The following is a 27520-nucleotide window of genomic DNA, read 5'->3' as shown; positions in this document are numbered from 1 at the left end:
CAGGCACGGGGCGGCTCAAAAGGCTATAGGTGAGCGCCCTCTAGCGAATAGTGGGATGGAAACAGTGGCTTTACTCTAAGGCCTAGCTTCTTAAAGTGTGGGTCTCATACCTGAGTGTGGGGGCCCAGTAAAATCTGACAACAGTAAAACGTTATGTATACCTATTTTATATACCTATATACCCGGGTGCTGTAAAAATTTCTCGGGGTGAAAAGGGGTGGTGAGTGGAAAAAGTTTAAGAAGCCCTGGTCTAAGGCAACCGCTGTGCTGGTGGCCTGTGTGTAGCGGCACCTGGTGGTGAAAATGTGCATTACAAGCCTTTGCTGGAGATGGAAAGAAATTAATAACCTGCTTTTTTTTTGAGGTTGTAGGGAGCAGAGCCCGCCAGGTGTGGGCTGCTACGGTAGCCCAGCCAGTTATACGCTTAACTCACACCATGTGTCCCATCTGGGATCTCTCTTCTGAGGCAGCGAGGTGGCACGGTGGATCGAGGTCCAGGTCTGGAATCACTAGCTATGGGATCCCGGGCAAGTCACTTACCCTTAGTCGGCCTCAATTTCCTCAGCTGTGGTATGGGGATAATAACAGCCTCACAGACTGTAGTGAGGATCACACGAGGGAATATTTATAAAGTGCCTGGCACATAGTAGGCATTTGTATAAATTAGCAAGTCAATTCAGAATTTAGGAATTAAAATACCTACAAGCGGAGAAGGGAAGGAGAGGCGGCCACGTCCCCTGAGGAGGTACAGTTTGGGGAAGTGGAGGGAGGGGTGCGATGAGCCTTAGTCTTGGGGAAGTGGAGGAGGTATGAGCCTCAGTCTTGGGGAGGAGGGCTATCCTCTCCCCTCCTGATGTTTGATTTCCCTCTTTCTCTTCTCGCTTTATTTTCCTTCTGAGACAATCCCACGAGCAATAATGATAATTAGACTATTTCCCATCCCTGTCTCAGGCCCCCCCGCCCCTGCGATTCCTTCTCTCCCCAAGTCCCGGGATCCCAAGGGCCGCCCGGGGGAAGGATGCTCCAAGCCTGGGGCGGGAAGTAGAAAGGAGGGCGCGTGCTGCTGCTGGGAGTGTAGTGGGCACCCGCGGAGGCGGGGCAGCCTACAGGTGTCCCCGCCCCGCCCCGCCCCTCAGCTGCCGGAAGTGACTCTTTCCCCGGCGACGCTGAAGACCCGCCGCGATTGCTGCAGGCGCAGCGCCGCGCCGCAAAGGGAAGGAGGGGTTGGGCGGCGGTGGGAAGCGCCGTGGAACCGGCCCAAGGTGCGTTTGGGGACAGACGGTGGCGGAGCTAGCATCGCCAGGGCCACTGAGTGCCCTCGGTAGCCGCTGCCTCTCTGCCATCTCTCGCTGCCTCTGCACAACCTTGGCTCCCCATTACCCCCGGGATCGCATCCCTCACTCCCTCAGCCCCTTACCCGCACCTCCTCTTCCAGGCCTGGGGGATTGGGGTGGGGGGGACAGGAGTCCCCTGAGCTATGTCGGGAAGGAGGGACTGGCCACGGGTCTCTGGGTGCTATGGCCGGGACGTGAAGCCCTGCCCCACTGGATCAGGAGGTCCACGTTTTCGTGGCTGCCCACTATCCGGTGCTGTTCAGTGGTTTTGCAGCTGTGTCCAACTCTTCTGGACCCCCTTTGGGGTTTTCCTTGTAGTTAGCTCTCTGAGGTAGGGACCATAGGTGGTACTCTTATCCCCACTTTACAAAAGAGGAAATTGAGGCTCAGGGAAGGAAAGTGAACCCAAGTCCAGCATTCTTTCTTCCATGACCTTCCCTCATGCCACCATCCAGTACCTCTCCTTTTCACATCAAAACGTAATTCAGCAATGGAGTTGTTGCCAATGCACTCTTACCTTATAGTCTACTTCCTTAACCCCTAGCAAGTCCTATCACTGGAGGCCTATAGGGTACTAAAGCTCCGAGAGGTTATATTGCTTAGCCCAGATCAGATAGCTAGTCATTGGTAGAAGGTGGATTGGAATCCAGATATTTTGATCCCAAATTCTACCTCTCTTTTTTTGCACTTCATGTCCCTTGCTTAAAATCTTAAGTGACTCTTCATTGTCTACTCATTGGAATTGAGAATCCCTACCTTGGTATCCAAGGCGCTTGATGATCTGCTTTCAACTTAACTTTTCCAGGCATCTCCTCTTCCCTAATAAAAAACCTGTATTCTATCTAGACTATTCAACCTAATATTCCCTGAATACCTCATCCATTTTGTTTGCTCGTGACATTTTCTATTCCTGAAATATCCTCCCTCTCTCCCACCTAATGCCTACTCATCCATCAGAACCTTGCTAAAGTCCAATCCCTTCTGGGAGACTACCTGTCAGTCCAAACCTTCCCTAGCCATTTTTTTGAACTTGTAATCGAAAATAAATGCAGCATATACTTTAGTGTGAGTGTGGCAGTGGATAGAGTCCCTTAGAATCAGGGACCCCTGCTTCTCAGCCTTACTGTGTGACCCTGGGCAACTCATTGCACTTTTGTGTGTCTCAGATAATAACTCTTTAAGTGACTCTGAGATTGTTTGTGACCTGTGTTGGAAGAGGGAGTTCTCACAATAAAGGGGCCAGGAGTCCCCATAGTGAGGAAATCACACATCTAGCACATGTAATATTTTCACATCTTACCCTCCTAAATAGATTATAACCTTTTTGAAGGTGATAACCATATTTTTCACATCTTAGTATCTCTTATGTCATGTAGCCCAGTGCTTTGGACTTTGTAAATACTTAGTAATAATAACAACTCACATTTACATAATGCTTTAGAGTTTGCAAAATGCTTTCCTCCTAACAATGCTGTGAGGCAGATAGTATAGCAATTATTATGCCCACTTTACAGGAAAGGAAACTGAGACTCTGAAAGCTTACCATAAAAGGAGGATAGTGTCAGGGAGGGAGACAGGATAGTATAGTGGATGGAGCACTGGACTCAGAATCATGGAAATCTGGAATTGAATCCTGCCTCAGACACTAGCTGTGTGACCCTGAACAAGTGCTTAACTTCTCAGCCTCAATTTCCTAACCTGTAAAATGGGGTTTAAAATAGCACCTAGGCCACAGGGTTACTGTGAGGCTCAAATGAAACACAAAAACCACTTTAAAAACCTTAAAGCACTATATTAATGTTAGCTATTATCGATAAAATTATTGTTATTACCTGAGTTACCAGTAGTCACACAACTAGTACAGGTATGTAAAATAGAATTCCAACCTAGGTCTACTGACTCTAATTCAGTATTCTTTCCACTATGTCATGCTGTCTCTCATAGAGAAGGTGAAATAAATGTTTGCTCATAGACTATTGTGAGGATTTGGGGTGGGTCTGCCTAGGGAAATATGTTCAGAAAGAGTTACTTTGAACTGGATTTGGGGTCTAGTAATTCCTTCTAATTTTCTTATAGTATAATATTTAATCAGGTCTCATATCCATTTTGAATTTATTGTGGCATATGGTGTAAGATGTTGGTCTAAGCCTAATTTCTGCCAGACTGCTTTCTGGTGTTCTCTCTGCAGTTTTTGTCAAATAGAGAGTCCTTTCCAAAGTACTTTACTATTTTGTATTTATTGAATATCAGATTATTGAGTTCCACTATTTCTGATTCTCCCTTCTCTAGTTTGGCCTATTGATCTTACTCTTGGGGGCCCAGTAATATAATTTCACAACTTTTGTTATCATACAAGTAAAATCCATTGTGTTTCTTTTGTTGGAAATATTGAGAAGAATTGTTTGTTTCCATTTCAGAGCTCCGTTGGCTAGGCGTGTTCCTGACCAGCCAAAGACCAGTGGAGGGAACCCCATGGCCAACCAAAGATCCTTCCTTTTCAGGATGGCTCTTTTCTCCAAAGTGAGGTCGCTTCCCTGGGGTGCCCGCCAGCCAAAAGGTTGGCCTTGGGCATTTCTGAGCACAGCATGTGAGGGAAATGTCACAGATGTCATGGGTGAGGGGAAGCCAAGAGAGAGAACAAACTGGAAGGATGAATCAAGCCAAAATCTTAGTTTTTGGCGGGAAAGGTAAGGGTGCATCAGTCTTTGTCCTTCCTTCCCTTTGAAGGGGCCTGAATCTGTGTCTCCTCTTATATGTCTGTATCATATCACATGAGTCTGTGGAGACATCTTAAGCAAGCCTCCTTAAGCTGCTGACTTAGACAAGTCAGGGGAATCCTTATGGGAGGCCTTTGGACCATGGAATACCTTCTTGGGGATAAGGAAGTTCTTGGCAAGGGGTTGAACAGAGGGATCTCTCTGCTAGAAGCGGCCAAGACAGAAAGGTTGAAATCCAGAGAGAGACTGGATAGGTTAGAAGTAAATAATGTGCTCTGGGCTCCATGGTAGTCATGGCATTCCCCATTTAAAGTGATAGAGTGTTGGTGAAAATTTACATGTAAATCAAATTATGTTTTCAGTGTATTAGATGGATCACTATTTTTCCCCTTGGTGTAGTAGACAGAATACTGACCTTGAATTTGGGTTCCAGTCCTGGTACTGCCCCTTATTATCTGTGTGATTGTAGGCAAGGCACTTAACCTCAGTGCACCTTAATTTCCTCATCAGTAAAATGGGAACAATAACTATAATACCTTACCCTATAGGGTTGCTATTAAATGAGATATTGTAAGTAAAGTACTTTGCGGACTTCCAAGTACTTTGTAAATGTCAGTTATTAAGAAAGCATTTATTGGGCAGCTAGGTGGCGAAGTGGATAAAACACCGGCCCTAGATTCAGGAGGACCTGAGTTCAAATTCAGCCTCAATCACTTGATACTTACTAGCTGTGTGACCCTGGGAAAGTCACTTAACCCTCATTGCCACACCAAAAAAAGAAAAAGAAAGCATTTATTAATATGCATTTTGCCCTTTTTCTTATTTCCTATGTTTTTGCATTAAGGGGTTTATTCTTAAAATTATTTGTGTGCATGTGTTTGTATGTGATGTACATGTATGTGTAACATGCATGTTGTGCATATAGACATACCTATTATATACACATAGATATGAAACAATATATTTCACATATATAATAGTATTCTATAACATATTATGGCATAAATAGTATAGCATTATTATACATTATAGTACATATTATATTCTAATGTATATATAAATGGGTATATGTATCCATTTGTGTGTGTGTGTGTGTGTGTGTGTGTGTGTGTGTGTGTGTGTGTGTGAGAGAGAGAGAGAGACAGAGAGAGAGACAGAGAGAGACAGAGAGAGACAGAGATCCACATTTGGGGATTATTCTGGAGTGGTTTGCCATTACCTTTTCCAAACCATTTTAGACATATAATGGAATACTATTGTGCTATAAAAAAATGAGCATGATGGTTTCAGAAAAATATGGAGAAATTTATATGAAGTGATGCAAAGTGAAATGAGCAGCACAAGGAAAACATTGGACATATTGTAAGGATGACCAAATGTGAAAGACTTAGCTACTCTGATCTAGATGATGATCAAAGAAAATTCCAAAAGACTGAGGATGAAAGATGTCATTTCCCTATAGAAAGAGAACTGATGAATTCTGAGTGTAGATTGAAGCATACTTTTTAAAAACTTTCCTTCTTTTTGCATTTGTTTTCTTTTTTTTTTTTAAAGTGAGGCAATTGGGGTTAAGTGACTTGCCCAGGGTCACACAGCTAGTAAGTATTAAGTGTCTGAGGCCAGATTTGAACTCAGGTACTCCTGACTCCAGGGCCGTTGCTCTATCTACTGTGCCATCTAGCTGCCCCGGGATTATTCTTTAAGGGAACTATATGGTAAATCTTTTTAGAATGTGATTTGTCACATTCAGATTTATCTGTGTGCTGAGCCTGTTTTTCCATCTTGACATTGTGTTGTCTACCTATTCTGTTGGGCTTAAGTGTACAATTTGAGAAAGGTCTCATTACCCAGTTGGGACTCCATAATCCCCATCTTCTTGGGAGCATGAGACAAGTCAACCATAGTGGAGGTGATAGTGGGAACTTCAGTTCAGAACTTGGATACTATCTTGTATATGGGAAGCATTTGAGAAGTCTTTGATGGATGATTGAATGAATGAAGCTCAAGCCTAGCTTTTTTTTCTTTTAGGTTAGCAGATCAGATGTTACCCTTGTGGAGACTGAACTATGAGGAACAACTGAAGGTAGGAGCCTCATTGCCTTGAGGGTGAATGGTGCTAGAATTTTCTGGGGGTAGGAAGCAGCCTAGGAGGCTTTAAAAAGGAGAGCTGTCCCCTGGCTCAGAGAAGGCTGAAGAAGACCCTTGATTGTGGGCAGTGCACTGTCTGGCTGTCAAGAGCAACCTTTGGTCTCTAGGGATACCATACTTGGCTCCTTTCCATCTTTTCCTTTCCCTTTGATTATATTCAGTTACCCGCATGTTGGGTCAAGTCAACAAACATTTATTAAGCACTTGCTATATGCCAGGAACTGTTCTTAGCATGGGAAATACAAATACAAGCAGAAAGATGGTCCTGCCTTCAAGGAGCTTATGTTCTAATGAGGGAAGAAAACATATAAAAGGAAGCTAAGGAGGCCGGGGAGAGAAGATAAGCAGGAAGGGACAAGGTAGAGAAAGTGAGGAGAGGAATGAAGATGTGGCTGACTTGTGTATTTTCTTTAAAGTGGAAGTTCTAGGAAGAACCAACTAATCAGAAGAAATTTTCCTATGCCTATAACCTAGCGACTAGGTTCCCTTGCCTCAAGCTTCAGAAATCTTTACATGAATTTTCCATAGAGTTTGTCTACCTCCTCATCCTCTCCAACAGATGTGGTCTTCCAAATTAACAGTTACTTCTATTAGGGGAAGTGGGGCAGGCAGGCAGACCTGTGATTTAGGGAACTCTGTGTCAAAACTAAGATTGACAACTCATGTCTTACTTAGGGCCATAGATTGTTTGTTCCCTGGGATGTACCCATGGTCACACATCTAGTAAGTATCAAAGGAAGGACTTGAACCCAGGGCTCCCTGACTCCAAGGCCAGCCTTCTATTTCCTTTGCTCAGCTGCCTCTCATGATTTATCTTCATGGAAATTTATCATGATCAAATGAGATCTTTGTACAGCACTTAGCACAGTGCCAAGCACTGAATAAATACTTGTTTCCTTCCAGTCCCTTCCCAGTAATGAGCATTGTAAAGTAAGATGACCAAGGGTCCCATGAACATTTTTGGTGATCATGAAGAACACATGAGCTGACTTTTCTCATTTAACTACAACTTCTTATAGTGTCTCCTGTCATTTATAGTGGATATGTAAATATTGTTTCCATATTTTTAATTAATTTATTTTTAAATTCTCTCCCTCTCTCCTGCTCCTCCCCCATCCATTGAGAAGGGAAACAAGATGTTATCAATTATACATATGAAGTCATATCAGTTTTTTTTTTAAGAATGCCTTTTATTGGGGGCGGCTAGGTGGCGCAGTGGATAAAGCACCGGCCTTGGATTCAGGAGTACCTGAGTTCAAATCCGGCCTCAGACACTTGACTTACTAGCTGTGTGACCCTGGGCAAGTCACTTAACCCCCATTGCCCAGCAAAAAAAAGAATGCCTTTTATTGGTGTCCTTTGTCTTTCCTTTATGGTGATCCCCTTAGAGGCAGCTCAGTAATACCATAGGGCTCAGAGCACTAGTCCTGGAGTCAGGAAGACCAGAGTTCAAATGAAGCTTCAGATAAAGATTAGATGTATGATCCTGGTCAAGTCATTTAACCTCCATTTGCCCCAGTTTTCCTTCTTTATTCCTTCCCAAATGAAACTTTGTATGAGAAAGAATAATAGAAACACTCAGTACTGTGTATAGTAATGTATGGCTAGGTCCTAATTAGTGCAGATAATGAATTCTCCCTTTCACCCCTCCCTGCTGAAAAAGTCACATTTTAAAAATTTGCATTGCAGGTAGAGTACACAGTGGATTGAGTACCAGGCCTGGAGTCAGGAAGATTCATCTTCCTGAGTTCAAATCTGACCTCAGACACTTACTAGCTGTGTGACCCAGGGCAGTCACTTAACCCTGTTTACTTCAGTTTCTTCATCTGTAAAATGAACTGGAGAAGAAAATGGCAAACTATTCCAGTAGCTTTGCCAAGAAAATACCAAATGAGGTCACAAAGAGCTGGACAGAAATGACTGATGAATAACAACAATACATTTCCGTTGGGCTGGAACCAATGACTATATTTTACGTTAGAGATGTTAAGCCCTGTTGCAGCCAGATAAAAATGTATTTGGGAAATATTTAACAAGATAAATAATGATATAATATGATATAGATAACGTTAGTGTGTAGTTTTCTTGGTTTTTTTTTTTTTTGGTGAGGCAATTGGGGTTAAGTGACTTGCCCAGGGTCACACAGCTAGTAAGTGTCAAGTGCCCAAGGCCGGATTTGAACTCAGGTCCTCCTGAATCCAGGGCACTGCGCCACCTAGCTGCCCCAATGTGTAGTTTTCTAAGTCAGTAAATAGCCCTGACTCGTGGCTCTGTGTCTCTGAGTTTGCACTATAATTTTACATAATTTTAAACACGACATTCTCTACTAGTAAGTGCTACTCTATCCTGAGGGCAGAGGTATATTTCATTATTCGTTCTTGGGGGAGTTTATTGGTTTTTCAATTATTCAGAGTTTGCCTGTCTTCCTTTTTATTGAATTTTTCATTTACCATGTTGTAGTCATTATATATATTCTTGTGGCTTTGCTTTTTTCGTTTATCAGTGTCAGTTAGCAAGCATCTGTTAAGCACCTACTATGTGCCAGGTAGTCTGCTAAGCCCCAGGAATACAATGAAAGGCAAAAAATAGTCTCTGTTCTCAAGGAGCTCACAGTGTAGTGGTTGATATGATTGAGTTCCTCCATTTTGTATTTTGCCTATTTTTGTGGAATGTCATGGCTAAGGAATTCATCACTAAGTGGTCAACCTACTGATGATGAGTTTCTGTGCTCTAAGCTATGCTGGTCCTTGGAAAACTTGACTTGATCTGTTGCTAGGTCTACACTCAAAGCTTATGGTCCAGTGACATAGACTTCAAGAACCTTGGGTTACTACCATCCCATGATGAGGTATTGAGGCAGTACAAAGCTAGAAAAAAGAATAAAAGTGAGAAAAAGAAATGATGTGCAGTTGAAGCAACTTAACTTTGATCTATTCAAACAAGTTATTAATGATAAAAATGGATAATAAATGAAAGAAAGGACATTGATCCTGATTACAAAAATTTCATACAAGTGTTTTGCCAGTATAAATCAGTTGACGTAACAAGAAAACAAAAGAAGCCTAAAAAGCACTTTCGTCAGCAAACACTTGACTTATTTGTCAAGTGGAGAGACAGGACAACTGAGAATAACACTGGTTTAGAATATAAATTTGCTTGTAAAATCTTAGAGATGATCTGGAAAATGATGAAAAGTTATGAACAGTATTGCCTCAAAGCAAGGAGAAGCAGTGGAGGGTAAACTCAGTTTAAAGAAAGCTTGTCAAAAGACTCACTTAAGCAAAGTCATTCCAGGGACATTTAAGGATGAAATAGGAAGGAGGGCAACAAATAGAAGAATGGAAAAGATCTGCAAATATATATTTTTTGCAAATATTTTTTATAAGCAATCAAGCAGTGTTTATTAAGTATCTACTATGTGCTAGGTGTTCTTGTTTTTTTTTTTTAACTGTCAAGGACAGTAGATCCTCTATAGTTGGACTTTAAACAACCTAGTCCCAGATGTGCTTATAGAGGAAGTAAAAATGACACTAAAGAATAAAAAAATGAGAAAAGCAGTCAAATTGGACCAAGTGTACAGAGAAAAGATCAGTGCTAGAGGTGATATAATTGTGAGGCCTTTGAAGGATTGATTCATAGGGTATCCTAAGGGAGGAAAGATAACAAAAGTCATAAAAAAAAACCCCAACCCAACAAAATACAATAAAACCTCAGGTCTTTATTAGTACAAAAAAAATGACTGAAGAAATATCAACAAAAATTGACCTACATCTCCATTTTCTTGTCTGTATATAATTGTTTTGATAATCATCTAAAAAAACACATCAAGGACCATCTTTGATGAAGGTATTAGTAGGGAACAGGTAACCTCTTGCACAGTAGGCTGCATCTTGACACATTTTATTAAAAGATGTAGAGAAGATCCCACTGTACATTTTGTTACATATGTTATTTCATTTGATTCTCCCAGCAAGCCTGTGACCCTGAGATAGTCACATAACCTCTGTCTGCCTCAGTTTTCTTCTGTATAAAATGAAGATAGTAATGACACCTACCTCCCAGGGTTGTTGTGAGGATCATATGAGATAATCGTTCTAAAGTGCTGACACAGTAAGTGCTATACAAATGTTAGCTATTATTTGGTGCTTTAATTTTACCCGTTTTTGCCCAGGATCACACCCCTGGTAAGTGTCTTAAGTCTGAATCTGAACTCACATCTGCTTGGTTCCAAATTCAGTGTTCTAGCTACCGTGCCACCAAGCTGCCTAAAAATGGAGGAGGGGAATTTGACAGATACAGAATTAGGGTTATGGAAGGCCTCGAATTGGAGTTTTAACTTTATTTGGTGGGCAATAGGGATCCATTGAAAACATTTTGAGCCAAGGAGTAAGTAGCATGACCAGATAAACCCTTGTTTATTTTTACCCATCACAGGTGAAATTTGAAAGTCTGAAGAAAAATCTGGAGACCCTAGAAATTCGCCTTCGCAAGATTGGCACTGGTGACTCAAAGCCTGCTGCAGCAAAATCTGAGAGGCTGTGTTCTCTTCTCCATCCTTTTATCCCTTCTGTAAGTTCCCGCCTTCCTGTTTTGTATCTAATGGAAACCCCCTCCCCTGAGGCCCAGAAGCTCTAGGGCCTAATGAAGGCTCCCTGTGTGGCTGGAGTCAGAGGTTTTCTGTTGTGTTTGGGCCCTTTCCACCATAGGCTCCTTCTGATGATCTACCTTCCTGAACAGCTAGGCACTTCATCATTTGATTACATCTGAAGGAAGGCTTCTCCTTCCTTTTAATATTTTTCAACCTTGGCTTTCTTTGACCTGCTTTTCCCCCATCTCCTTTATACCCCTGACAGCCTGTCATCGATGGTTACAGAAATAAATCATCCTTCTCTATAAACCGAGGACCAGATGGCAACCTAAAGACCGTGGGGTACTACCTGAAGTCTTGGAAAGGTGAGTCAACCTGTGACAGGGAAAAATAATGAACCAAGGACCCTGGCGGAAGGGGAGGGCCCCTGGAGAATAGAGCGTGCACCATAACAATGCCAGGCCTTTGGGGAGTAACCAGGAGAGAACAGAGTTGGGGGCAGGAGAGGTTCTTGGCTCTGCTCAACTCTGATCATAATTGTGTTTTCCTTTTCTGTTCTGTCTTCCATCCCTGGAACAGCCTCCTCATTCCAAAGGCAATGACCTTTTTCATTTTGAAACTCTCTTAGAAAGCAGCAGAACACCTACTGCCTTTTGCTCATGTTATTCTCCAAAGTTGACTTAACCAGCATTTATTAAGTACCTACTATGTGTAGGGCCCTGTGTTGGGGGTACAGATACCAATGGAAATACAGTTTCTGCCTTCAAGGAACTTACATTCCACTGGGGGAATACAACATGTACACAGATGTGTGTGTGTGTTTTGCATGTATGTATAGATACATGCATGTATATGCACCATATTATATTGTGTATATATAATATACATATGTATATACATATATGACATGCACATGCATGTATAAAATATGATAATATGAGAAAGGAGCGTGCGCTCATTGCTAAAAGGAACAGGAAAGACTTTCTGTAGGAGTTGGTATGTGAGCTGAGCCTTGAAGGAAGTTAAGGATTCTAAGACAGGTGAAGAGGGAGTGCATCCCAGGCATGGAGGGAGGATAGCCTGTACAAAAGCATGGAGGTGGGAGATGGAGTGTTGAGGTCAGGGAACAGCAGGTGAATAGTGGGAGGGAAGAGTGATGGCAGGAGAAGTTAATCCCATTATGCTCCATCTGTTTCCATTCCCAGACTTCTGGGATTTCCCATTGAACCAAATGCTGTCATTTAAAATGAGTTGCTCTAGGGGGCTGCTAGGCAGTGCAATGGATAGAGCACTAGCCCTGAATTCAGGAGGACCTGAGTTCAAATCCGACCTCAGGCACTTGACACTTACTAGCTGTGTGACCCTGGGCAAGTTACTTAACCCTCATTGCCCCGCAAAAAATAAAATAAAATAAAATAAAATAAAATGAGATGCTCTATATAGGATCTATGGCCCTTACAGTGGAAGTCGTCAGGTCAGGGTTTGTGGTGCTTTTATCTCACCTTTGTGAAAAGTACTAACTGAGCAGTAGAATAAACAACTGCTGTTTACTGTAAAGTTGGTGGGGGGAAGCATATAATTTGCTATTTTGGCAAGTCTTAGGTTGAACAAGTATCAGGGAAAATAGCTTTGAAAGACTCTAAAACTTGATAGGCAGCTAGGTGGCTCAGTGAATAGAGCACTGAACCTGGAGTCGAGAGGACCTGAGTTCAAATTTATCCTCAGACACTAGCTGTGTGACCCTGGGCAAGTCACTTAAAACCTCTTGTCTCTGTTTCGTCATCTCTAAAGTGGGGATAATTATAGTACCTATCTACCAAGTCTGTTATGAGGATCATATGAGGTAATACTTATACAGTGCCTGACACATTGTAGACTTGCCCTGGGGTCACACAGCTAGTAAGTGTTAAGTGCAAATGAGGTGATACTTGTAAACTTCAAAAGTGCTCTATATGTGTTAGCTATTATCAATGCAGTGATTCATTGTGGCTTTAGGGAACAAACAGTGAAACATATCTCATTCCTCTCTGCTTAGAAGTGGTGGACTTCAGGTGCAGACTGGGGCAGATATCCTCAGACATGGCTAAGGTGTGGATTTGTCTTGGCTACTTGTCATGGGTTCTATCGTATGGGTATGGAGGGAAGGGCAGTCATTGGAAAGTGACAAGGAAATCTATCATCCATCTATTATCTGTCATCTTATCTATCATCCATCTCTTGTCCATCCATCCATCCATCTATCTAATCTATCTAAATCTATCATGTCAGTGAAACATTTCCAAGGAAAAAGAAAGCCACGTATCATTGACCCACTGAATTTCAGAGCTGGAGGGGCCCTCAGGGGCCATCCAGGGCAGCACATGTTTGAACAAGAGGCCCTCCTACCGTGGGCCCTCTCAGTCTTCATCTAACTTTGGTTTGAAGACTTCCAGGGAGGACTCTGTACTACTGCCTGAGGTAGCTTGTTTCACTTTGGGACAGTTTTAAGTATTAGGAAGCTTTTCCTTAGATCAAGCCACAAATTGCCTCTTTGAAGCTTCCATGCGTTGCCCTTAGTTCTACCCTCTGGGGCCCAGAGGAATAAGTTTACCCTCTTCTATGTTGGAAGCCCTTCCACTGCTTGAAAACATCTGTTATGTCTAACCCCTGACCGTCTCTTCTCCATGCTTTACAACCTCATTTCCTTTAACTGATGAACTCTAAGCCCTTCATTGTCCTGGTTACCCTCCTGGATGCACTCTGGCTTATCATTTTAAAATCTGGACCTTGAACTGAACACAATCGTACAGATGTGGTCTGACTAGGGCAGAGGATAGCATTAGTAGATCATTTTAAGAAAAGCTAACTTAATGGCTCAGGATTTAGTGCTGTGGGGTTTCCTCTGCTAGGTAGGACTTCCCTGGGCTATGCATTTCTTTGCCTGTTGAAAGAGGGAATTGGGGTTGTGGGGTATTGTTTCCAGAAAACTTTGGAAGAAAATGGTAGAACTAAACCCTTGTCTTACCTTAGGGTCGAATATTTTCTGCGTAAAACCTAGCCATCTGAAAGATATCCCTGAAAAGCACAACCAGGTAGCACAGGTAAGAAGGGGCAAGGACTTCTTGGGGATGACACCAAGCATTGCTGTGTGTAGTAGCTAGGTAGTGGCTGAGAAGATGGGGGTGTTAGCTTCCAGTGACTTCCAGGGGTTGGGGCTCGTTCTATTGGTGCACCATTCAGCTCACCAGCTCTGAGCTAGAAAGGGTGACCCAATAGGAAGGGGGCTCTATTTGCATCTGTATCAGGGGCATTTGAAAGGGACTAAGAATGGAATAGGGAGATAAATGCCTGGCAGAGTTGTAGTCATATCACATCTCTTATCAGAGGCATTTGGAAAACATAATCAAGAGGTGTCCTAAAGAGGTGTTGGGGTGGGGAGGTAATAGGAGATATGCCCATATTTAGTCGTTTCATCATGGCTTTCCTTATCACCTCGTGGGGGCTTCAGCCTATTTCCCATCTTTCTCCTACCTTTCTTAAATGACTCAGGTACCTGAAAAGTCAATTAATAACTCACTTATGTAGCATGTCAAGGTTTGCAAAGCACTTTACTCAGAGTAAACCTGTGATGTAGAAGATACAAATATTATTTGTCCTATTTATAGGTGGGGAAACTGAGGCCGATAGAGGTTAAATGACTTCTCTGTGTTAACCTGCTAGAGGATGGTAGAGCTGGGCTTCCAACCCAGGGCTTCTAACTTTGTATCCAGTGTCTTTTCCACCACACCATGGGGGTGGTCTACATGGATTTTATGCATTTATTCTCTAATTTTTTTTATTGATAGTTTTTTATTTTATATTGCTGTTGCTTCTAACTCCTTCCATTTCCCTATGTGCCCTCCCCCCATCTCTCATGCCCCATGGAATGCTCCCTTACCACAAATTATAAACAAAATAAATCAGTACGCTGGCCATGATTGATAATGTACTTTTCACTTCATGATGTGGTCCAACCCCCTCCCACTACCAAGTGGTGGGACACAGAGTTTAGAGTTTAGAGGGAAAAAAAGAAGTAAAGGCAAAGAATGTGTCTCCAGCCCTATAATTTTAGTCACCATTACCGGTTTTCTATGAAGGTGAGAATTTTGGATGTCAGGTTCAACAAGCATTTATAAAAAGCTTTATTGAGATGCTTGAAGTGGGATTCTATTTGTGTACCCTATTAGATTATGTAATAGGTTAATAGCAAGGGCAGCTAGGTGGAGCAGTGGATAGAGCACTGGGTCAAGTGGATAGAGCACTAGAGTCAAGAAGACTCATCTGAACTGGCCTCAGACACTTACTAGCTGTATGACCCTGGGCAAGTCACTTAACTATCTCAGTTCCTCATCAGTAAAATGAGCTGGAGAAGGAAATGGCCAACCACTCCAGTATCTTTTCCAAGAAAACCCCAAATAAGGTCATAAAGAGTTGGACACAACTGAAAAATGACTGGGCAGCCCAGCAGATATCAGGTTATAGGAGTTAATATGAACAAGATGGGATCACTTCTATTGGCTATAAATAATAGAATAGAAATTAAGTCTTGGGGTATCTTACCAGGAATGGTTGACTGAAGAAGATGAATGCAAGACAGAAAGTTTTTTGTTTCTTATCAGGGAGGGGTTGGAGAGGTTAGAAATTCGTCCATACAGGGAACTCCTAGGATGGAAACTCCATCCACCAGTGCAGATCATTGTGACCTGTCCCAGAGTCTCTGAGAGCTGTTTGGGGGCACTAAGAGGTTAAGTGTCTTACTTATGGTCACACAACTAGTATCTGTCAGAGGTATGACAGTCTACCTTGTCTTAGGATATTAAATGTTACTACAGCTAGATCTTGATTAGTGAGAATATTGAATCTGCAGAAGTGTTTGCGTGTTTTTAAATTTGCACCATTTGGAGTTATGTAATTATGAAATGATGTGAAAATATGGCAGTTGGTTCCATCCCAAAGAAAATATGCAGAGGGGATTCATTATTTGCATCAATCAAGACCTAGCTATATAAAAAATAAGATGACATCACTACTTCTACAAAAGGAAAAACTTTGGGGTATGTATGGAAAGCAAGAACATTGAGGTTCTCTGATACAGAGTCATGGAAGGTGGATGCCATATGCTTCATATGTTTTCTACAAAACAAAGCATTGTAGGTGCTTACTGATCAGAGCTAAAAATGACAGATTATTCCTGTAGTGGAAAGAGCATTGGATTTACAACTGGGCGGTAGTGGTAGACTGGCTTTCAGTCCCAACTCTGTTCTCTACTACCTGTGTGGCTTTAGGTAAATCCTATTCCCCTCTCTAGTACTCAATTTCTTTATTTGTAAAAAAGGGTGTTGGACTAGATGCCTAGTTCTACATCCTTGTCAACCTTATGTGTTTTCTTTTTTCTCAGTGCTTTGAGGCCTTTCTGCGGCAGTCTACACTGGGTCCCTACATTGATTCTTCCAAAGGGGAGCCCTGGCATGAGCTCATAGTGCGCACCACCTTCCTTGGGCACACGATGGCCATTATTATCTTCAATCCCCAGGAATTAAGTAAGGTAGGACTCGTGGTGCTTGACCTTGGGTAGCATGAGACAGCTACCATGGGAACAGTAGAACTGCCATTGGCTGGTGACAGTGGCAGAAACCTGATGCTGGGTTAGAGTGTGAGAGGAGCCTTACGGCATGCCTTATGAAGGCCATTTAACTGTGCTGGTGTTTTTGAACTGGGTTATGGGACCATCTCCTCATGACCCTCTTGGTGGTGTCATGAGAACCATCTTACCCATGCGTGTCAAAGGTATACTGGGGTCTAAATGCAGTCCTGGGTGGGGGATGCTCTCAGCTTAAATCTCTGCAGATTCGGGGAGCTGAGGGGTAGAAAGTATGGAATCAGGATCTTCCGCCTCTCTTCTTTTGCTATACTTCTAGAGAGCTCGACATTACTGCAAAGGTTTATGGGTAGACTAGGTATTGCTAATGAGGAAATTATCAGAGAAATAGGGTCCCCTGGGAAGGTATGCTGTCTCTAGGCAAAACTATGGAAACCTGCTCAACTTACTGTATTCATTCCTAGAATATTCCAGTTATAACCTAGTTAGTGTGCCCTAACTATACTTTTTTTTTTCAGGGGGGGCAATGAGGGTTAAGTTACTTGCCCAGGGTCACACAGCTAATAAGTGTCAAGTGTCTGAGGTCAGATTTGAACTCAGGTCCTCCTGAATCCAGGACTGGTGATTTTAGCCACTGCACCACCTAGCTGCCCCCTACTATACCTTTATCAGCGTCCTAACTTTGTACCTCTTTTTAGGACCTAGCTGTCCTAACCTCCCTATTTGTTTTTCAACTCTAAGGCAGACAGAGTTTAAATGACTTGCCCAGGGTGACACAACTAGTAAGTGTTTGAAGCTGAATTTGAACTTGGGTCTTCTTGACTCTAGGTCTGGTGCTCTAATCCTCCTAACCACCTAGCATACTTGGGCAAGTTGCTTAACCTCTGTCTTCCTCAGTTTCCTCAGCTGTTAAATTCAGATAATAATAGTACCTATATCATAGGGTTGTTGTGAGGATCAGACAAGACTTATCTATCTATCTATCTATTCATTTAAAAAATATTTATTTATTTATTTTTTTGGTGGAGCAGTGAGGGTTAAATGACTTTCCCAGGGTCACACAGCTAGTAAGTGTCAAGTGTCTGAGACTGGATTTGAACTCATGTCTTCCAGAATCCAGAGCCGGTGATTTATCTACTGGGCCACCTAGCTGCCCCAATAATATTTGTAAAGAGCTTAGCACAGTGCCTTGCATAAAGCAGGCTCTGTATAAATGCTAGTTATGAGTATCATCTTCATCATTGTCATTGTTTTTATTATTATTATTATTATTATTATTATTATTATTATTATTATTATTATTACCTAGCTGCATTAAAGTAGGGTTTTAGTGGAGAAATGAAGTCCTTGGGATCTCCAGCTCATTCTTTTGTTTTTTTTTTTTTATGGTATTATTTGGGAGTGAGTGGACAGGTTTATCTGAAGCTTGTGGGAGTCACAGCCTCTCCTCTGCCATCTTGGCTCCGCACCCCCCCCCCCCCAGCTCATTCTTTTGTAGCAGAATTTTGTTAAAATGATTTTGTGGCTGGCAAGCATAATTTCAGCCTTCAGGGGCTGGAGATGAAATGGAACTGGTATGGATAGATGAATTAGGGAGCAAAGAATGTGTTGGCCTCAGGAGGGAAAGAAGGGAGTCTTAGGGTCTCTTGTGTAAAGTTGTTATCTGGCTATACTGTCTAAAAATCCAATGAGTAGTCGCCAGTAAATTAGAAGCTTTAGCAAGAGTTTTAGACTTTGAAGCATTTATTAAGGAGCATAAGAATTTGGTGAAGAGAGATAAAAAGGCCTACATGTCTACGTGTATCTATCTCAGGGACCCAGCATTTTTGCTCCACTCCCCATGAGGTCCTGACAAAAGAGAGAGAACTACCCGTTCTTCATTTCACAAGCCTCCTGTCAAAACCAGAAACATCAAATGTCACTTCCTGACACCAAGGAACTGACCTTCCAAGCCACGTGGCTTGCCCTCAGATGCCTTCTCCTCATGGCAGAGCTTTCCTATAGTAACTCTCTAGCAGGTGGTGTCACTCCAATTGTTACACTTGGCAAGTTTTGCGTGGGTAGCTGGTGTTGGAAATGGAGCAGAGTAAAAGACACCAGTGGGCACTTTGTACTTCATGATGACATGGAAAGCCAATTCAGCCCCCTGCCTCCCATAGAACCTTTTAAGTTCTCTAAGGTAACATGGGCAAACATTATTTTTAGGTTTATTATAACCAGCTTGGCCAAGCATTTCTCCAGGATCCATCCCAGAAGGCTTGGAAATGACTTCTTTCTACAGAAGTAATTTTGGGAAGGTTCCTGTAGTAGCCACCCCTATCTCTGCAGAGAAGTGCCTTAATGTGTAGGGCTACCTGTGGTTGAGATCCCAAGACAGGGTCTCTCTGTGATCGGTCTTTTCTTAGCTCCTTGTTTTGTGTTCTGGGCAGGAGGAGCTCTGGGTTCAGAAGGAAGAAATAAAGGAATTTTTCTGCACGGGGCCTGGAGCTGTGTGCGACTTGACCTCACTTTATGTGAAAGAAAGGTAAATGCAGGGAATGGCAAATGGCTACCCAAAGAGCATCTGGGGAGCTGATGGCCTGAGGTTGCCTGGGTTTCTGGCTCCTAAAAGTGAGGCTGTCAGGAGCTGAGGGCCAGGTCCAAGTGGGGCTCCCTCCATTTGAACCGAAACCTAGTGCAGACTTGGAGAGGGGCTTTGTCTCCTCCTGGGGAGGGTATTCCTGTCAAGCTCCTGTGGCCAGGGGAAGGCTCCATTCACTAGTGGAGCTTCTGTGAAGCGCAGATTGCCAATGAGTGCTGTTGTCTCCATGGTGCTCTTTTCTCTTGTCTTCTCTTACCAGGACCCCTCGCCACCAACAGCTAACCCCCTTCCAGCTCCTTGATGGAGAGCCATACCTCTATGAAGAAATCCTGGGCTTAAAGGTTCGAATCTCTCCAGGAGCCTTTTTTCAACTTAATACATCTGCAGCAGAAGTTCTCTACCGGACAGTGGGAGAGCTGGGTAGAGTGGACTCCAACACTGTCATCTTTGATTTTAGCCATGGAACTGGTAGGTAGCACTGCTGTTTGGGAATCCACATCCTGGCCAACCCCCAGTACCACTCACCTCCCATAAAAGATCCTTCCTAGGCATTGAAAGTTACTGGAATGGCTCCCACTGGACTAGGACATTGTGATCCCTACTTGGTTTCTCTCATTTCTCCAGGTGCCACTGGCCTCTCCCTGGCGAGGCAGACATCGCAGATCTTCAGTATGGGCCTGGTAGGGCAGGCGCTGGAGGACGCTAAGTGGACTGCAGCCTTCAATGGTTTGATCATTACCCTTTGGGCAGAGACTGTTGGGAGGTGGAGGTACTTCCTTGGCTGTGGATTGGGGAAGGATAAAGGGGAATGTGTTGTCCCCTGGTGGAGATTGTGAATTGGCCAGCATTTACTTTCTCCAGCTTAATTCTTTCCACCTACCAGTATAAGGCAAAAAAAGGTGGAAGCAAGGGGCTACTGTTTGGTAGGAGGCGAGCTAGTGAGATATTCAGCAACAGAGGTCTATACTTTCCCTGGAGTATGCCCTTTGGACATTAGATTCTTAGTCAAAGGTGTTTTGTTACAATGGAAAGCATACTAAGAGGCTTTGTCATTTTGGGTAGGTGTCACACAAGCCTCACAGAATCTTTGAATTGGAAGGACCCTTAGAGGTCATATATTTTAGCTTGTACTTGACCAGAAATTCCCTGTTACTTCACTGAGAAGTATTCCTTTTGCCTCCACTAGAAAACCTTCTATGATGGAAACTACTGCTTTCCACAGCAGATCATTCCATTTTTGGACACTTCTAATTTATCAAGAACTGTTTCCTTATGTTGTACCAAAATATCCCTCTCTGCAACTTTTGTTGATGTTGCTTTTTGTTCTGTTTTCTGGGACTAAACAGAATAAACATAATCTCATTTCCACATAGTAGCCTTTTAACCTTCTCTGTTTTCTCATATAAAAATTGGTAACAGGGGGCAGCTAGGTAGTGCAGTGGATTAGAGTAATGGCTCTGGATTCAGGAGGACCTGAGTTCCAATCTGGCCTCAGACACTTGACACTTACTAGCTCTGTGACCCTGGGAAAGTCACTTAACCCCAACTGCCTTACCAAACAAACAAAAAAAAAGAGTTGGCAACAGGATCCATCCTGCTATCCTATCCCATACAGGCTCTTGGCTGGATCAAAAGAGATGATGTACATGAAAGTGCTTTGAAACATATAAAGCCTTGTGATCAATTTAGTTATCAGCCATGATTCTAAAGGACCAGTGATGAAACATGCTGTTTACTTCTTGACAGGCAGGTTATGGGCTCAGGGTACAGAATGAGACATGCCTTTTTGGACATGGGCTAATATGGGCATTTGTTTTGCTTGACTAGGCATGTTTGTTAAAAGGGTTATGATTTTCTTTTTCAGTGGTGGTCAGGGGGAAAGGTTGGAGGGAGAAGGAAGCTAGGGCTGTGATCTACCTCCCCCCCCCAAAAAAAAAAAAGAGAGAACAGAAGGAAGGCAAGAAGGAATCAGGCAAGCAGGATAGCTCTGAAAGTTACATACTGAATTTATTTAAAAATAAAAAGTGGGGCAGCTAGATGGCACAGCGGATGGAGCACCAGCCCTGGATTCAAGAGTACCTGAGTTCAAATCCGGCCTCAGACACTTGACACTTACTAGCTGTGTGACCCTGGGCAAGTCACTTAACCCCAATTGCCTTACTAAAAAAAAAAAAAAAGAAAGAAAAGCAAGGGGGGCAGCTAGGTGGTGCAGTGGATAAAGCACCGGCCCTGGATTCAGGAGTACCTGAGTTCAAATCCGGCTTCAGACACTTGACACTTACTAGCTGTGTGACCCTGGGCAAGTCACTTAACACCCCATTGCCCCACCAAAAAAAAAAAAAAAGAAAAGAAAAGCAGGTTCCATATCAAAGAGATTAAAATTAGTTTTGTGTGTATATTCCTATCCTTCTGTCCTATGGTATAATGGAAATGCTCATTTTAGATGGTCTTTGTCAAGTTCAGAATTTTTAGCACATTCTTCTGTGAGTTTTGCTGCTCCAGGCATTTTCCTATGGCATTATTTGGATGTTTTTTGGAGCGATTGTGTCATGAGTTTGAGAGCTCACTGTCTTTCCTCTGCCATCTTCTGGGTTTTACTTATAAATTCAAGTTCAGAATTTAAAAAAAAAGATTAAAACATTTTTAAAAGTATAAAGCAAGCACCCTATAAGCACAGGGAATTACTATCCTGGCTATAGTCAGAGGTATGCTGGGGCTCAGGGGACAAATTGGGAAAGCTCTGGCTTTTACACATGCCCAGGAAAGATGAAAATCCTCCTTCCCTGGTCTCTGGACACCATTGTTTGGTATGAGGGGCATTCTGAGGGCTTTTCTTCTCTGCAGGCATCACAAACTGGGAATCCTGCCCTGGCAATGCGAAGGAGATTATGTCACAGGTATTAGAGTCCCAGGTGGACGGCCGGTCACTCATGGCTTTGGTGGACCCATCCCAGTGTGGACTGAGTAAGGGCAGATTGATTCTCTGCTGAAGAATATTTTTCCCTTCTCCCATTGCTACTTAACTTTATTTAAAAACAAATGAACAACTTTTTATTGATGCCTTTTGTTTTTATATGATAGTCATTCCTTCCCCCACCTCTGATTGAACCCTCAACTGCAGCAAAGGCAAAAAAATTAAGTCAAAAGATTCTATACAGAAACTGTCTGACAATTCATTTATTCTACCCAGTAGCCTCCCACCTCTCCAACACCAGGGAGGTCCATTTTGCTATCTCTTCTGTGGGACCTCCATGATCCCCGCCCCCCCGTTATTATTCAGAATTTAGCTTTCTTTTAGGGATTTTTGCCTTTGTAGTCATTGTGCGTATTCACTTGGTGCTCCAGTTTCATCCTGCTTCTTGACCTGCTTTATGTTCTTCCATTCTCCCACATGAAAACACCAAGAGCATTTCCAGTAGTTTCCTATAGGCAGGCTGGAGTTCAGGATTTTCTCCATTCCAGAAGCCCATTCCTCTGACCCAGTGTGGTCTGGGGTGTAGTTCTGCTGCGGGCTCTCAGTGGCTGTCTCCCACAAAGAATCAAGGGTCTGTCTGTAAAGGAGCCTTTAGTTTCCATTTCATCCTATTAATTTCAAGCTATTTCTGCCTTCAGGTAACAGAGTGGTTCAGGACATACGAAACTGCAAAGCCATCCAGACGTTGGTTTTTGTCTCCTGCAGGCCCTATGGTAAATCCATCGAGAACATCATTGAGTAAGTAAGACCTGAGCTTTGAGTATTGTTTGTGTCTTATAACCTCTTGCAGAAATAATAGGAATCAACAAGACAAAGGGTAGAAAGAGGCTGGGGAGCATTTATTAGGCTTACTTACCAAGTATATGATTGTATCCCCTATAGCCTTTTGAATTTACTAAGACAAAGGATTATAAGAACTGGGTGCTTCTCAGGAAGTTTATAATCTAGCTGTATGGGAAAACTGTTTTAGAAGTATATAAGAGAGAGGCCTCCACATATGTCACTGGACCTGGAGTCAGGAAGAGCTGGGTTCAAATTCTCACTTGAACTCTGAGTCAGAGTCATCTAACCTCTCTGTACCTCAAATTCCTCATCTGTAAAGTGAGGGAGTTGATGTCACAGGCCTCTATAGCCCCTTCTAACTCTGAAACTGATGATCCCATGATTGTAAGTACTCATCTGATATGACATGATCTCTAGGTGATTCTGGGGTCCCCAAGGCTAGGCAAGCAGAGCAGAAATACTGTTAGGTTTGTTCCAAGCTTGAAGGCCTCTAAGGCTTGTTCTAATGATAGACTGTCTTCTGTCTGAGGACCCAGCCTAATTAAGTACAGAGACACTGACCACCTGCAGGTTGACCGTTAGGTGGTAAATTCTTTGGTCACAGAAACTTGTGTTACAAAAAAAAAATCTAAAATGTCTTTTCTCTTTAGCCCATGAGGCTCCCTTCTATTTCTACAACAAAAGTGGCCTAAAAGACTAGCAATCACATCTTTTTTAGGCCATCTGTAAACTTGGTACTTGGTAAGTGTGATGGTCTTATCCAACAACTGATATATACTACTAGAAGAACTGATGTTCTTTTTTTTTTTTTTTGGTGGGGCAATGGGGTTTAAGTGACTTGCCCAGGGTCACACAGCTAGTAAGTGTCAAGTATCTGAGGCCAGATTTGAACTCAGGTTATTCCTGAATCCAAGGCTGGTGCTTTATCCACTGTGCCACCTAGCTGCCCCCAGAACTGATGTTCTTGCTAGAAATGTAAGGAAGTTGCAGGTAAATAGAAAGATAGTTCCCAGGATCTCCTTGGAGAGGCAACAAAAGAAGCTGATAGAGATGGTTTCATCATTTCATGGAATACTTGGTTATCTGTTGATACCCATGATGAGCATACAGGAAAAAAAACAAATCAACTACCAGAAAGAGAATTTCAATTTATGTACTGCCATCTGTTCCCACAGATAAAGTGGTAGAGAAATTCTATGAAGACCTTGACGAGATGTTCCACTAAGATACCATATACATTGCTATATTTATTGTAAAGGTGGTGTGACAGGTAAAACTAAATGTGTAGAAATGGAGGACAGTGGAAAATATGTTGGAAAAAATATATTTTAGGATTAAAGAACAAAAGAGGTCCAAAGCTTGTAAGATACTCAGAACCTTTAGTCGTATATTTTGTGATAACTTTCCTCAAGAAAAAAATTGTAAGGCATGTACTGAACATCACAATGAATGAAATTGATTCTGTTCTCATAGATTATAAACAACTAATGACTGATCAGGAAGTCATTTCTGAATCAGTTGTCTTTGTGTAGTTGGAACATCAGCTTGTTAGAACAAAGGTCAAATCAATATGAAATTAGAAGAGAAAGTGCTTTCCTTCAAACATGAAATAAAAGTACTGCAAATAATTAAAATAATGCCAATTCAACCTATTCAGACAAGCTATTGATCCTTAAAAAAGGGGGAAATGGATAAAAGACATCAACATAGGATATGTTCTAGTTCCTATGGAAGTTTAACTCATATAAAGTAGTTGCCACAACAAGGAGGCCAAAAGGTTCAGAAATTGGCTTAAGTCAGCCCATATTTGATTTCCTTGCTCAGCAGAGAATGAATGCACCCAAGACCTCCAACAAAGCATTTCCCATTTCAAGATCATACAAGGCTCTTTGACAGATTTCCATCTCAGAGATTGCTTGGGTTTACAATCTTTTGATTATTATTGTTAGGGGAGGCATAAAATGAGGAGATGTATGGTCACCAAAAGGGTTCCCCACTGTTGTAAAGGATGTCCTGCACAGAATCCAAATGAAAAAAGCTTTTCCTTTGGATAATGCGGTTCTCCAGGTGGTCTGTCCTATTGGTTAATGACAGTGTGCCAATTGTAGCCATCTAGAACTTGATGCAGAGTCTACTGTATGAGATCCATTGTCTCTTTAAAGACATCATCATAATAATCCACACCAGCTAGGCTAAGATTACTATTGTCCAAACTAAGATATAAAGTTGGATGAGTATGAGCAGATAATGACATTGGACAATGAGTTGGGCACTGAATTGAGCCAGAAGGAAGAGAGAGGGAGCTGGATGGTATTTGGGAACTTGGTGCAGTACTTTCAGTGATCACTTAAAAACCTTGTAGTGTACAACTAACTTCTTTTTTTTTTAAGTGAGGAAATTGGGGTTAAGTGACTTGCCCAGGGTCACACAGCTAGTAAGTGTTAAGTGTCTGAGGCCGGATTTGAACTCAGGTACTCCTGACTCCAGGGCCGGTGCTCTATCCACTGCGCCACCTAGCTGCCCCATACAACTAACTTCTAAGACTTTAAGTTACAGGTTAGTTGCTAATATACAGAGGTAGGTGCTTCTTCACCAGAATTTCTCAGTACCAGTGAAATTACAGGTTAGGTAAAAGAAAAATTTTTCTGGTTATGCTATATGACTGCACATCATGAACTACCACAATCCCTAGAGGATTCAAAATGGCCTGAAACACAAAGGGCATTTGGTGATAGAGGTAAGTAAACTGCAACATATATCCACTAATGACTTGTGCACAAGAAGTGGTGTAAACAGTCTCATGCATGAGAGGCAGGATTAGAAAAGGAGGTGCTGGGGCAGCTAGGTGGTGCAGTGGATAGAGCACCAGTCCTGGATTCAGGAGGACATGAGTTCAAATCTGACCTCAGTCACTTGACACACTTACTAGCTGTCTGACCCTAGGCAAATCACTTAACCACAATTGCCTCACCAAAAAAAAAAAAAAGGAAGTGCCTTAGTCATGTAATGTGGGCCAAGGATGGACAGACAGCCTGAGTGCTAGGTTGTTAACCTAGAATGTTAAGAGTCCTATAACACTGGTATCAAACTCCAGTAGAAATGGATCCCTGTTGGCTGTGTTTTGGGCTGCATGTTGACTTTAAAACTACAAATTATTGACAGAGTCTGCAATGCCAAAAGGGTAAATAATCTGTATTTCACAGTTGTATAGAATAAAAGGCTTTAGTTAAAATTAAAAAAAAAAACTACAAATTAACATTATCAGTGTCTTATTTTTATTTATTTTGTTAAACATTTCTCAATTACATTTTCATCTGGTTTGAGCAATGAGTTTGATACCCTGGTCATAAGGGATAGCCTATAGCAGGTTACATAGACCTTTTGTGGCAATTTCATGGGAAGACTTGGGTAAGAATTGCTTAGGATGAGAAGCTATGGACCTGTTGTGTAGAGTGCTTATAAAATCACAGATCCATTTTAAAATTTATTCTTTCTGAGAAATCCAAACAAAATACCAACAATCTCAGGTTCAATTAGGTACAGTCCCCGTTAGGTATAATCCCTCAAAACAGTTAAATCAAACCACAAAAGAGAGATTGTGACTGACTGTGTGCAACCTTATCCTTTAGTACTCAAGTATTGGTTCAAAAAAAAGAAAGGCATGTGCTTTAATTTCAATAAATTAATGCCAATATAGTTCAGTGCTTTTTATCTGAATTTTTGCCATGATATCAATTACTGCAAATAACAAATATCATTGATATCATTATATCAATTACTGCAAATAACAAATCCCCTGATATTGACTCATGTATTTGAATTTGTACTATTTAAAATCATAATTATGTAAAATGTGGTAGTTGGTTCCAGCCAAATATGTAGTGTGGTTTTGAATAATGAGACTACTCCCAGGGAATCTTTATCCATATTTATCGGGACCTAGCTGTATATTGTCTTCATGTGTATAGTTGTAGTCCATGTAGATTGTCCTTTTTGCATCCTTCCTTCTGCATCACTTCATCCAAATTTTCTCAAGTTCCTCTGAACTCTTCCTTATAGAGAGAAGGTAGAACTGGAAGTTAATATATATTTCCTTAGAGTCTAAAACCAATAGTGGGATTATTGGTTATAAAATTTTTCATCCTTACATAATTATCAATAGTTTCCATTGCAAAGCAACAGTTCTTAACCTAGAGGCCATGAACTTGTTTTAAAAATATTTGGGTTACTGTATTTCAGTATTTTATTGTATGCATTTAAGAGCATGGCTCTGAGTAGGGGTCCATTGGCTCTAGCTGACTGACCAGGGGGCCCAGGTGAAGAGCCCCTGCCTTGGAGCAGTTCTTTCTCCTGAAGTGTTGAAGCATGCTAACACAAGCAAATACTTCATGCTTTCCAACTCTTTTGTGTCTGCAGGTTGTGCCGGCCCTCAGATCCTGATGGGAATCTTCTTGGTGAGCCTTTTGTTCTGAGACGAGCTGTGCCAGTGGACATGTTCCCCCACTCCCTCCAGTGTGAGCTGGTGATGCTCTTCACCCGGTGATTAGCTATCCTAGACCACAGGCTGTTCCTTAAGGATATTAGCTGCCTTGAGCTTGGCTATACCTTGAGAAGACAGTTGTTGGTTCCTCCCTTAAGAAGAAAGGATATAAAAGGCTTCCTGACTGAATCAGGCTTTTCCTTTATTTTGGCTCTGGTGCATTCATGGTGGCTTAATTATTTTTGTATCTCTCCCCTACCCTTACCCTGTACCTAGCACCGTGCTTTGTACATAGTAG

General features: G+C 42.1%; 1 protein-coding gene across 2 annotated transcripts; it reads left to right on the top strand.

Annotated features, from left to right (window-relative positions):
- The first annotated feature begins 1158 nt into the window (after positions 1 to 1158).
- On the top strand, positions 1159 to 27520 carry TRMT2B (tRNA methyltransferase 2 homolog B). Of its 2 annotated transcripts, XM_043975627.1 has the most exons (13): positions 1159 to 1262; positions 3752 to 4021; positions 6080 to 6134; positions 10634 to 10768; positions 11053 to 11152; positions 13797 to 13867; positions 16204 to 16350; positions 18834 to 18928; positions 19245 to 19453; positions 19610 to 19711; positions 21830 to 21949; positions 22598 to 22697; positions 27159 to 27520. In XM_043975627.1, exons 2-13 carry the CDS (start codon positions 3807 to 3809, stop codon positions 27283 to 27285), a joined length of 1476 nt encoding a protein of 491 aa, XP_043831562.1. In that variant the 5' UTR covers positions 1159 to 1262; positions 3752 to 3806; the 3' UTR covers positions 27286 to 27520. The 2 variants fall into 2 exon arrangements, with proteins under 2 accessions (XP_043831562.1, XP_043831563.1); XM_043975628.1 differs by lacking the exon at positions 21830 to 21949.

This window comes from Dromiciops gliroides, chromosome 1 (genome assembly GCF_019393635.1).
Source record: "Dromiciops gliroides isolate mDroGli1 chromosome 1, mDroGli1.pri, whole genome shotgun sequence".
NCBI classification, from domain to species: Eukaryota; Metazoa; Chordata; class Mammalia; order Microbiotheria; family Microbiotheriidae; genus Dromiciops; species Dromiciops gliroides.
The sequence above is the reverse complement of the archived record's forward strand: the minus strand, read 5'-3'. Positions and strand labels throughout refer to the sequence as shown.